At 36.6% G+C, this 13,764-nt stretch overlaps 1 protein-coding gene across 1 annotated transcript in view; it reads right to left on the bottom strand.

Moving 5' to 3' along the window:
• Positions 1–5,256: 5,256 nt before the first annotated feature.
• The window catches only part of LOC124027692 (lysophosphatidylcholine acyltransferase 1-like), a gene marked incomplete at its 5' end in the record, with an annotated part of 31,345 nt that continues 22,837 nt past the window's right edge, over positions 5,257–13,764 (bottom strand). The window contains 3 exon segments of the mRNA XM_046340059.1: positions 5,257–7,195; positions 7,628–7,769; positions 8,016–8,114. Coding sequence (XP_046196015.1) covers positions 6,990–7,195; positions 7,628–7,769; positions 8,016–8,114 — 447 coding nt within the window.

Genomic DNA, 13,764 nt, shown 5'->3' with positions numbered 1-13,764 from the left:
TAAATGACTGTTTAAGTACAGGTATCAAATAAAAACTCAAGAGGAAAAATAGAAAAATCTAGAGAAAGAACAGCAAATTCAGCACGATCCTGGTCCAGTCTAGAAACCATGCTAGGTATCAGTCTAGAGGCTAGCTTGGTATCAGTCTAGAGGAACCATCAGAAAGCTAGCTAGCTAGGTATCAGTCTAGAGGAAAACCTAGGTATCAGAACCAGCAGAAAGCTAGCTAGGTATCAGTCTAGAGGAACCATCAGCAAGCTAGCTAGCTTGGTATCAGTCTAGAGGAACCATCAGAAAGCCAGCTAGCTAGCTATCAGTCTAGAGGAACCATCAGAAATCTAGCTAGCTAGGTATCAGTCTAGAGGAACCATCAGAAAGCCAGCTAGCTAGCTATCAGTCTAGAGGAACCATCAGAAAGCTAGCTAGCTAGGTATCAGTCTAGAGGAACCATCAGAAAGTCAGATAGCTAGGTATCAGTATAGAGCATCACACAGGTTGATGTTTCGTCTTCAGTTCAGTGTGGGACACAGAAGAAGCAGGCAGCAGTAGTCGTAGCATAAATAAGATATCAGCTCTTACGGTTTGTCTTCAGAACCATTTTTAAAAAACCGATAGAAACAGAACGATTCTTGTATGTTGTGAGATATTTAAAACAATAGACAGACAACATGATGAAATGAATTAATAGTACGAGAACTAGGTGGACCAACTTTTGTTTTGCAACAACAACCTTTTTAGTCAGAGAGTCTTAATTTCACAGCTACCTAAATAATCCAAACGGAAAAAAAAACATCTGTGTTGACTATTCCTTGAATAAGCCAATCAGAAGCTTCCTCTTACCGGTCCGTTAAACCGTTAAACCGTTACCAATCTTGTGTTAGAACACGTCAAAGATCCTGAGACGACACAGTTCTAGAAAACTGAGCTAAATATAGAACACAGATCTCTTTCTTTACAACAACAAAAAAAAATTGGGGGGAGGTGAACTTGGGGATACAAACCCCCCCCCCCTCCACACAACTGGAATTCCAGATCTTTATTAGTATGTGTTCCATTTAATAACAAATATGAAAAGATAATACAAGCATGGCCACAGTAATATACCACCATGAAATGAGAAGCAACAGACGTCACACATCCTCAGGAAAAAAAAAGAGAATCCCATCTAAAGTGTAAACACAAATACATTATAGAAAACAAAACGGTATAAACATGTTCCCGTAGAAACAGATAAAGTAACTGTGGTGGTGAATTCTAGCAACAACAAAAGAGTCCCATTGTAAATGTGTGGATCCAGGCTTGCTAGGTTGGTGTGTTAGTAGGCCTGTCATATAGCAGGGGATCTGCACCTCAAGGCTTAACACACAACAGCTATTGTTCAACCTGGTACACGTTGACCAGGATGAAATCACAGCATGAAATAGAAGCACTAATTAACACAATATTGTTATGGAAATCATGATTTAAAAGTACATTTTGTTAAATATCAGTGATTTTAGTAACTTAAAAAAAAAAAGATGACAGATTGTCTATACATTCTCTTTATATAATCATGAAAACCATAGATAGATAAATAGATAGATTCAAGGCTATTATTTTTATTTATTTTTAAATATGCATTTTGGCATCTAAAGCATTCGATAATATTAAGAATAAGAACAACAAGTTATATTAACAATAGATTTTGAGGCTGTTTGTGTACCACAACACAAATCTACTCCGTCCATTATACAAAAGGAACCAGGACAGACTTACTTTGAGCAACAGCACAAATCCACATGATAAAAACATCACATTTCTTGCTCACGGCAGGCAGGGAAATTAAATACATTTTTAAAAAATCAAATCAAATAAAAAATAATTTACGTAATTACCAGAAATTCACAAAATGCCCGCATTTGGAATAAAAAATAAAAAATACATATTCATTTGATCTCTTTGAAAGGAGAAGAAGTTGAGACGGTGAATGATGTCATATATTGCTCCCATTGTAAAGCTCTCTTTGGGGAGGGGGGGGGGTGTTTATGTAAACGACAGACATGGTATAAGGATGTGTTATAGAAACTACTTGTATTTAGAACCCACAGCTCTTTTAGATGGCAAACTCCTTCTCTATAGTAACAATCACCTGTCCAATAGACCTCTATAGTAACAATCTCCTGTCCAATAGACCTCTATAGTAACAATCACCTGTCCAATAGACCTCTATAGTAACAATCTCCTGTCCAATAGACCTCTATAGTAACAAATACCTGTCCCATAGACCTCTATAGTAACATATACCTGTCCCATAGACCTCTATAGTAACAAATACCTGTCCCATAGACCTCTATAGTAACATTCACCCATCCAATAGACCTCTATAGTAACAAATACCTGTCCCATAGACCTCTATAGTAACATTCACCCATCCAATAGACCTCTATAGTAACAAATACCTGTCCCATAGACCTCTATAGTAACAAATACCTGTCCAATAGACCTCTATAGTAACATTCACCCATCCAATAGACCTCTATAGTAACATATACCTGTCTAATAGACCTCTATAGTAACAAATACCTGTCCAATAGACCTCTATAGTAACATATACCTGTCCAATAGACCTCTATAGTAACAAATACCTGTCCCATAGACCTCTATAGTAACAAATACCTGTCCCATAGACCTCTATAGTAACAAATACCTGTCCCATAGACCTCTATAGTAACAAATACCTGTCCAATAGACCTCTATAGTAACAAATACCTGTCCAATAGACCTCTATAGTAACAAATACCTGTCCCATAGACCTCTATAGTAACAAATACCTGTCCCATAGACCTCTATAGTAACATATACCTGTCCCATAGACCTCTATAGTAACATATACCTGTCCCATAGACCTCTATAGTAACAAATACCTGTCCAATAGACCTCTATAGTAACAAATACCTGTCCAATAGACCTCTATAGTAACATATACCTGTCCAATAGACCTCTATAGTAACAAATACCTGTCCCATAGACCTCTATAGTAACAAATACCTGTCCCATAGACCTCTATAGTAACAAATACCTGTCCAATAGACCTCTATAGTAACATTCACCCATCCAATAGACCTCTATAGTAACAAATACCTGTCCCATAGACCTCTATAGTAACAAATACCTGTCCAATAGACCTCTATAGTAACATATACCTGTCCAATAGACCTCTATAGTAACAAATACCTGTCCCATAGACCTCTATAGTAACAAATACCTGTCCAATAGACCTCTATAGTAACAAATACCTGTCCCATAGACCTCTATAGTAACATATACCTGTCCCATAGACCTCTATAGTAACGTCCAATAGACCTCTATAGTAACATATACCTGTCCCATAGACCTCTATAGTAACAAATACCTGTCCCATAGACCTCTATAGTAACAAATACCTGTCCCATAGACCTCTATAGTAACATTCACCCATCCAATAGACCTCTATAGTAACAAATACCTGTCCAATAGACCTCTATAGTAACAAATACCTGTCCCATAGACCTCTATAGTAACATTCAGGTGATTAACAGTGGATAGATCGACAGGTAGGTCCCAGATGGCACCCTATTCCCTACATAGTGCACTACTTTAGATCAGGGCCCTATTCCCTACATAGTGCACTACTTTAGACCAGAGCCCTATTCCCTACATAGTGCACTACTTTAGATCAGGGCCCTATTCCCTATATAGTGCACTACTTTAGATCAGGGCCCTATTCCCTATATAGAGCACTACTTTAGACCAGGGTCATATATAGTACACTACTTTAGACCAGAGCCCTATTCCCTACATAGTACACTACTTTAGACCAGGGCCCTATTCCCTATATAGTGCACTACTTTAGATCAGAGCCCTATTCCCTACATAGTACACTACTTTAGACCAGAGCCCTATTCCCTATATAGTGCACTACTTTAGACCAGAGCCCTATTCCCTATATAGTGCACTACTTTAGACCAGGGCCCTATTCCCTATATAGAGCACTACTTTAGACCAGGGTCATATATAGTACACTACTTTAGATCAGGGCCCTATTCCCTATATAGAGCACTACTTTAGACCAGGGTCATATATAGTGCACTACTTTAGATCAGGGCCCTATTCCCTATATAGAGCACTACTTTAGACCAGGGTCATATATAGTACACTACTTTAGACCAGAGCCCTATTCCCTATATAGTGCACTACTTTAGACCAGGGCCCTATTCCCTATATAGTGCACTACTTTAGACCAGAGCCCTATTCCCTATATAGTGCACTACTTTAGACCAGAGCCCTATTCCCTATATAGTGCACTACTTTAGACCAGAGCCCTATTCCCTATATAGTGCACTACTTTAGACCAGGGCCCTATTCCCTACATAGTGCACTACTTTAGACCAGAGCCCTATTCCCTACATAGTGCACTACTTTAGACCAGAGCCCTATTCCCTACATAGTGCACTACTTTAGACCAGGGCCCTATTCCCTATATAGTGCACTACTTTAGACCAGAGCCCTATTCCCTACATAGTGCACTACTTTAGACCAGGGCCCTATTCCCTACATAGTGCACTACTTTAGACCAGAGCCCTATTCCCTATATAGAGCACTACTTTAGACCAGGGTCATATATAGTACACTACTTTAGACCAGAGCCCTATTCCCTATATAGTGCACTACTTTAGACCAGAGCCCTATTCCCTCACATAGTGCACTACTTTAGATCAGAGCCCTATTCCCTATATAGTGCACTACTTTAGACCAGAGCCCTATTCCCTACATAGTGCACTACTTTAGATCAGAGCCCTATTCCCTATATAGTGCACTACTTTAGACCAGGGCCCTATTCCCTATATAGTGCACTACTTTAGACCAGAGCCCTATTCCCTACATAGTGCACTACTTTAGACCAGGGCCCTATTCCCTACATAGTGCACTACTTTAGTTCACCAGAGCCCTATTCACTATATAGAGCACTACTTTAGACCAGGGTCATATATAGTACACTACTTTAGACCAGAGCCCTATTCCCTATATAGTGCACTACTTTAGACCAGAGCCCTATTCCCTACATAGTGCACTACTTTAGATCAGAGCCCTATTCCCTATATAGTGCACTACTTTAGACCAGAGCCCTATTCCCTACATAGTGCACTACTTTAGACCAGAGCCCTATTCCCTACATAGTGCACTACTTTAGATCAGAGCCCTATTCCCTATATAGTACATAGACCAGAGCTACTACTTTAGACCAGGGCCCTATTCCCTACATAGTGCACTACTTTAGATTACGTCTATTTAAACAGGTTTACTGTCAGTTAAACAAACAAACAATGTAATCCAGCGAACATCTCATATATTAACTCAGATCTCATGTCTGAAGTCCTGGTCTTTAGGAGAGACGGTCGTCTGCACTGACGACAACGCAGTCGCATTACATGACTTACACCCTGCTGGTTCTGTTTTCCCTTAAAGCCACACCTTAAATCTGACCCCTCTGATATCAACCATAATCACACCTTAAACCTGACCTCTCTGATATCAGCCATAATCACACCTTAAACCGGACCCCTCTGATATCAACCATAATCACACCTTAAACCGGACCCCTCTGATATCAGCCATAATCACACCTTAAATCTGACCCCTCTGATATCAGCCATAATCACACCTTAAATCTGACCCCTCTGATATCAGCCATAATCACACCTTAAATCTGACCCCTCTGATATCAGCCATAATCACACCTTAAATCTGACCCATTTTACAGGTGTAGGATCTTAATTTGATCACCATGTTTCAGGAGAACTTTCCTGCATTTAAAATGTGTCGTGTATTTTAGGTTTAAAATTTATTTTGAAGTTTGTAATTTCCACTTAGAAATGTCAGACTTTATTTTCCCTTATTTTATATATTGATGTATTAACCTGCCCAAAAATTACCATACATTATAATCCATATAATAATTAAAACATTTCCTGTTGATGCAGGATTATTTTCCCTGCTGTAGCCAACTGGCTCAAATTAAGATCCTACATCTGTACATCAGCCATATTGCACCTCAAAAGTTCAATCAAAGCCAAAGTGGGCTCAGACAATGTCACTGGTGCTTTAAGGCTGTTCTATTCCGTCACAGTCCCTCAATACTGCTCACTGACAGTAAAGCACCCAGAGTCAAACCTGCCATCTTTCCATCAGAAAGAAGAAGATTAAACTAAGAAATAAACACCGAATTCACTCAAAACTAAGGTTCCTTTCCCTGGTTGAGGTGTTGTCTCTCGACCTCTCCCAGACCCCAACATGGAGGAAACATCACGTTCTTCTCTGGTTGAGGTATTGTCTCTCGACCTCTCCCAGACCCCAACATGGAGGAAACATCACGTTCTTCTCTGGTTGAGGTGTTGTCTCTCGACCTCTCCCAGACCCCAACATGGAGGAAACATCACATGTGCTTCCCTGGTTGAGGTGGTGTCTCTCGACCTCTCCCAGACCCCAACATGGAGGAAACATCACATGTTCTTCCCTGGTTGAGGTGGTGTCTCTCGACCTCTCCCAGACCCCAACATGGAGGAAACATCACATGTGCTTCCCTTCCAGTGTTTCATGCTTCACTTCTCCTCAATCGTCATCAGCCATCTTTTTGGCATTTAAAATGTTCCTTCCTCAGAACAAATACAGAAAAACTCTACGAAAAACAAACAACGTCAGATTACCAAGATCAAATGAACCGTAGAAACATTCTGGATACGGTTAATAAGGGTTACATTTCTTGTCTGTGTGTGTGTGTGTGTGTGTGTGTGTGTGTGTGTGTGTGTGTGTGTGTGTGTGTGTGTGTGTGTGTGTGTGTGTGTGTGTGTGTGTGTGTGTGTGTGTGTGTATCCGACTGACCATACATATAGCCCATCAACAACAACAACAACAACAACCCCCACCACCCACTCTCTCACCAGGAGAGGTGGATTCTCAGGTGACTAACGGACTCAGTTGTGTTTCTTCACTGAACAGTCCGTCGTTGTGTCGTGGTGTTTGTCTCGCGGGCTGAAGTCAGGGCAGAAGCCGTTGGTCTGAGGCTTGGCGTTGGGCGTGGCCTTGGGCTGGTGAGGACAGCCGTTACGGCCTGTATTGTCTGTGGACAGGTAGTCCTCACTGAAGTTTGGGTGATGCTCTGCAAAGCTCCTGAACTTGCCTGTTACCGCCACAGGGGGGCGCCACACACAACAGTAAAGGTTATTCCAAGCAAGTTAAAATACAGTAACCTACAATTAACACACTAGAAAAACAAGTGCATGTTTACAAAGATAGGTACACTCCTAATATTTACAAATGAACTAGAGATTACAGACACAACATAACTGTGGGTAGCCTAGTGGTTAGAGTGTTGGACTAGTAACCAGAAGGTTGCAAGTTCAAACCCCAGACCTGACAAGGTACAAATCTGTAGCTCTGCCCCTGAACAGGCAGTTAACCCACTGTTCCTAGACCGTCATTGAAAATAAGAATTTGTTCTTAACTGACTTGCCTGGTTAAATAAAGGTTCCGAAATCACCCCAGGCGTATACTCCCACGAGCAGCTAAACAAGAAGACAAGTACAAGCTAGGAAGACAAGTCGTTTCTTACCAAAGGTGAGTTTCCCCGTGTCCTCTGTGTCGATAGCAGCGAAGAGACGTGAGACGTCGAGGTCAGCCACTCCTAACGCCGTCTTTAGGATGCAGGCCAACTCAGCCACTGTGATCGCACCGTCCTCCTCCGCCTCAAACATCTGGGATATATGCAAATAATAACTAACACACATTAGATGACCCATGACCCCTTTCACATCTCACTCACACCCATTGAGCCGGCTGGGCCCTCAGACCATCTGTTAAAATCGACACGGTCTACAACTCACACCATGGGTCATTAGTACGTCCTCTCAAATGGAAACTGGCAGAAATATCAGTGGTCGTAGGCCCTCTGAAAGACACCTTGACAGAGCATGAAACCAGAGCTGGAGCAGAAAACGTACCCTGAAGGCCAGTTTCATGGTCTCCAGAGTTTTAGCAGGTCTGCATACAACCGATAAGGCGATGACATATTCTCTGATGTCTATCACGTTGTCTTCCTGCTGGAGGAGAAGAGAGACGAACAGAGTGAAGAGTTACTGGTTAGAAGGAATCTGGCAAAGCACATGTCTAAACCTAATGTCTAAACCTAATGTCTGAATCTAATGTCTGAATCTAATGTCTGAATCTAATGTCTGAACCTAATGTCTGAACCTAATGTCTGAATCTAATGTCTGAATCTAATGTCTGAATCTAATGTCTGAATCTAATGTCTGAATCTAATGTCTGAATCTAATGTCTGAATCTAATGTCTAATGTCTGAATCTAATGTCTAATGTCTGAATCTAATGTCTAATGTCTGAATCTAATGTCTGAATCTAATGTCTGAATCTAATGTCTGAATCTAATGTCTAATGTCTGAATCTAATGTCTGAATCTAATGTCTGAATCTAATGTCTGAATCTAATGTCTGAATCTAATGTCTGAATCTAATGTCTGAATCTAATGTCTGAATCTAATGTCTGAATCTAATGTCTGAATGTCTAATGTCTGAATCTAATCTAATGTCTGAATCTAATGTCTGAATCTAATGTCTGAATGTCTGAATCTAATGTCTAAATCTAATGTCTGAATCTAATGTCTGAATCTAATGTCTAATGTCTAAATCTAATGTCTAAATCTAATGTCTGAATGTCTAATGTCTGAATCTAATGTCTAAATCTAATGTCTAATGTCTGAATCTAATGTCTGAATCTAATGTCTAATGTCTGAATCTAATGTCTAAATCTAATGTCTAATGTCTGAATCTAATGTCTGAATCTAATGTCTGAATCTAATGTCTAAATCTAATGTCTAAATCTAATGTCTGAATCTAATGTCTGAATCTAATGTCTGAATCTAATGTCTGAATCTAATGTCTGAATCTAATGTCTGAATCTAATGTCTAATGTCTGAATCTAATGTCTGAATCTAATGTCTGAATCTAATGTCTAATGTCTGAATCTAATGTCTGAATCTAATGTCTGAATCTAATGTCTGAATCTAATGTCTGAATCTAATGTCTGAATCTAATGTCTGAATCTAATGTCTAATGTCTGAATCTAATGTCTGAATCTAATGTCTGAATCTAATGTGAATCTAATGTCTAAATCTAATGTCTGAATCTAATGTCTGAATCTAATGTCTGAATCTAATGTCTAAATCTAATGTCTGAATCTAATGTCTGAATCTAATGTCTGAATCTAATGTCTGAATCTAATGTCTGAATCTAATGTCTGAATCTAATGTCTGAATCTAATGTCTGAAAGTGTCTGAATCTATGTCTGAATCTAATGTCTAATGTCTGAATCTAATGTCTAATGTCTGAATCTAATGTCTAATGTCTGAATCTAATGTCTGAATCTAATGTCTAATGTCTGAATCTAATGTCTAATGTCTGAATCTAATGTCTGAATCTAATGTCTGAATGTCTAATGTCTGAATCTAATGTCTGAATCTAATGTCTAATGTCTGAATCTAATGTCTAAATCTAATGTCTGAATCTAATGTCTGAATCTAATGTCTAATGTCTGAATCTAATGTCTGAATCTAATGTCTGAATCTAATGTCTAAATCTAATGTCTGAATCTAATGTCTGAATCTAATGAATCTAATGTCTGAATCTAATGTCTGAATCTAATGTCTAATGTCTGAATCTAATGTCTGAATCTAATGTCTGAATCTAATGTCTGAATCTAATGTCTAATGTCTAAATCTAATCTAATGTCTGAATCTAATGTCTAATGTCTGAATCTAATGTCTGAATCTAATGTCTGAATCTAATGTCTGAATCTAATGTCTGAATCTAATGTCTGAATCTAATGTCTAATGTCTGAATCTAATATCTGAATCTAATGTCTAATGTCTGAATCTAATGTCTGAATCTAATGTCTAATGTCTGAATCTAATGTCTGAAATGTCTGAATCTAATGTCTAATGTCTGAATCTAATGTCTGAATCTAATGTCTGAATCTAATGTCTGAATCTAATGTCTAATGTCTGAATCTAATGTCTAATGTCTAATGTCTAATGTCTGAATCTAATGTCTAAATCTAATGTCTGAATCTAATGTCTGAATCTAATGTCTGAATCTAATGTCTAATGAATCTAATGTCTGAATCTAATGTCTGAATCTAATGTCTAATGTCTGAATCTAATGTCTAATGTCTGAATCTAATGTCTAAATCTAATGTCTGAATCTAATGTCTGAATCTAATGTCTGAAATCTAATGTCTGAATCTAATGTCTGAATCTAATGTCTAATGTCTGAATCTAATGTCTGAATCTAATGTCTGAATCTAATGTCTGAATCTAATGTCTGTCTAAAATCTAATGTCTGAATCTAATGTCTGAATCTAATGTCTAATGTCTGAATGTCTAATGTCTGAATCTAATGTCTGAATCTAATGTCTGAATCTAATGTCTGAATCTAATGTCTGAATCTAATGTCTGAATCTAATGTCTAAATCTAATGTCTGAATCTAATGTCTGAATCTAATGTCTGAATCTAATGTCTGAATCTAATGTCTGAATCTAATGTCTGAATCTAATGTCTAAATCTAATGTCTGAATCTAATGTCTGAATCTAATGTCTAATGTCTGAATCTAATGTCTAATGTCTAAATCTGTCTAAATCTAAATCTAATGTCTAATGTCTAATGTCTGAATCTAATGTCTGAATCTAATGTCTGAATCTAATGTCTGAATCTAATGTCTGAATCTAATGTCTGAATCTAATGTCTAATGTCTGAATCTAATGTCTGAATCTAATGTCTGAATCTAATGTCTGAATGTCTGAATCTAATGTCTGAATCTAATGTCTGAATCTAATGTCTAATGTCTGAATCTAATGTCTAATGAATCTAATGTCTGAATCTAATGTCTGAATCTAATGTCTGAATCTAATGTCTGAATGTCTAATGTCTGAATCTAATGTCTAATGTCTGAATCTAATGTCTAATGTCTGAATCTAATGAATCTAATGTAATGAATCTAATGTCTGAATCTAATGTCTGAATCTAATGTCTGAATCTAATGTCTGAATCTAATGTCTAATGTCTGAATCTAATGTCTAATGTCTGAATCTAATGTCTGAATCTAATGTCTAATGTCTGAATCTAATGTCTGAATCTAATGTCTAATGTCTGAATCTAATGTCTGAATCTAATGTCTGAATCTAATGTCTGAATCTAATGTCTGAATCTAATGTCTAATGTCTGAATCTAATGTCTAATGTCTGAATCTAATGTCTGAATCTAATGTCTAATGTCTGAATCTAATGTCTAATGTCTGAATCTAATGTCTAATGTCTGAATCTAATGTCTGAATCTAATGTCTGAATCTAATGTCTGAATCTAATGTCTGTCTAAATCTAATGTCTGAATCTAATGTCTAATGTCTGAATCTAATGTCTGAATCTAATGTCTAATGTCTGAATCTAATGTCTAATGTCTGAATCTAATGTCTGAATCTAATGTCTGAATCTAATGTCTGAATCTAATGTCTAAATCTAATGTCTGAATCTAATGTCTAATGTCTGAATCTAATGTCTGAATCTAATGTCTGAATCTAATGTCTGAATCTAATGTCTGAATCTAATGTCTAATGTCTGAATCTAATGTCTAATGTCTGAATCTAATGTCTGAATCTAATGTCTAATGTCTGAATCTAATGTCTGAATCTAATGTCTAATCTAATGTCTGAATCTAATGTCTAAATCTAATGTCTGAATCTAATGTCTGAATCTAATGTGAATCTAATGTCTGAATCTAATGTCTGAATCTAATGTCTGAATCTAATGTCTAAATCTAATGTCTGAATCTAATGTCTGAATCTAATGTCTGAATCTAATGTCTGAATCTAATGTCTAATGTCTGAATCTAATGTCTGAATCTAATGTCTGAATCTAATGTCTGAATCTAATGTCTGAATCTAATGTCTGAATCTAATGTCTGAAATGTCTGAATCTAGTGTCTGAATCTAATGTCTAATGTCTGAATCTAATGTCTAATGTCTGAATCTAATGTCTAATGTCTGAATCTAATGTCTGAATCTAATGTCTAATGTCTGAATCTAATGTCTAATGTCTGAATCTAATGTCTGAATCTAATGTCTGAATCTAATGTCTAATGTCTGAATCTAATGTCTGAATCTAATGTCTAATGTCTGAATCTAATGTCTAATGTCTGAATCTAATGTCTGAATCTAATGTCTAATGTCTGAATCTAATGTCTGAATCTAATGTCTGAATCTAATGTCTAAATCTAATGTCTGAATCTAATGTCTGAATCTAATGTCTGAATCTAATGTCTGAATCTAATGTCTGAATCTAATGTCTAATGTCTGAATCTAATGTCTAATGTCTGAATCTAATGTCTGAATCTAATGTCTAATGTCTGAATCTAATGTCTAATGTCTAAATCTAATGTCTAATGTCTGAATCTAATGTCTAATGTCTAAATCTAATGTCTGAATCTAATGTCTGAATCTAATGTCTGAATCTAATGTCTAAATCTAATGTCTGAATCTAATGTCTAATGTCTGAATCTAATATCTGAATCTAATGTCTAATGTCTGAATCTAATGTCTAATGTCTGAATCTAATGTCTAATGTCTGAATCTAATGTCTAATGTCTGAATCTAATGTCTGAATCTAATGTCTAATGTCTGAATCTAATGTCTAATGTCTGAATCTAATGTCTGAATCTAATGTCTGAATCTAATGTCTGAATCTAATGTCTAATGTCTGAATCTAATGTCTGAATCTAATGTCTAATGTCTGAATCTAATGTCTAAATCTAATGTCTGAATCTAATGTCTGAATCTAATGTCTGAATCTAATGTCTAATGTCTGAATCTAATGTCTGAATCTAATGTCTGAATCTAATGTCTAAATCTAATGTCTGAATCTAATGTCTGAATCTAATGTCTGAATCTAATGTCTGAATCTAATGTCTGAATCTAATGTCTGAATCTAATGTCTAATGTCTGAATCTAATGTCTAATGTCTGAATCTAATGTCTGAATCTAATGTCTAATGTCTGAATCTAATGTCTAATGTCTAAATCTAATGTCTAATGTCTGAATCTAATGTCTAATGTCTAAATCTAATGTCTGAATCTAATGTCTGAATCTAATGTATGAATCTAATGTCTAATGTCTAAATCTAATGTCTGAATCTAATGTCTAATGTCTGAATCTAATGTCTGAATCTAATGTCTAATGTCTGAATCTAATGTCTAATGTCTGAATCTAATGTCTGAATCTAATGTCTGAATCTAATGTCTGAATCTAATGTCTGAATCTAATGTCTGAATCTAATGTCTAATGTCTGAATCTAATGTCTGAATCTAATGTCTGAATCTAATGTCTGAATCTAATGTCTGAATCTAATGTCTAATGTCTGAATCTAATGTCTAATGTCTGAATCTAATGTCTGAATCTAATGTCTAATGTCTGAATCTAATGTCTGAATCTAATGTCTGAATCTAATGTCTGAATCTAATGTCTAAATCTAATGTCTGAATCTAATGTCTGAATCTAATGTCTGAATCTAATGTCTGAATCTAATGTCTGAATCTAATGTCTGAATCTAATGTCTAAATCTAATGTCTGAATCTAATGTCTGAATCTAATGTCTGAATCTAATGTCTGAATCTAATGTCTAATGTCTGA

The sequence above is a fragment of the Oncorhynchus gorbuscha genome, unplaced genomic scaffold (assembly GCF_021184085.1).
Source record: "Oncorhynchus gorbuscha isolate QuinsamMale2020 ecotype Even-year unplaced genomic scaffold, OgorEven_v1.0 Un_scaffold_3478, whole genome shotgun sequence".
Lineage (NCBI taxonomy): Eukaryota > Metazoa > Chordata > Actinopteri > Salmoniformes > Salmonidae > Oncorhynchus > Oncorhynchus gorbuscha.
Note: the sequence above shows the minus strand (reverse complement) of the source record. Positions and strands in the feature narration are given on the sequence as shown.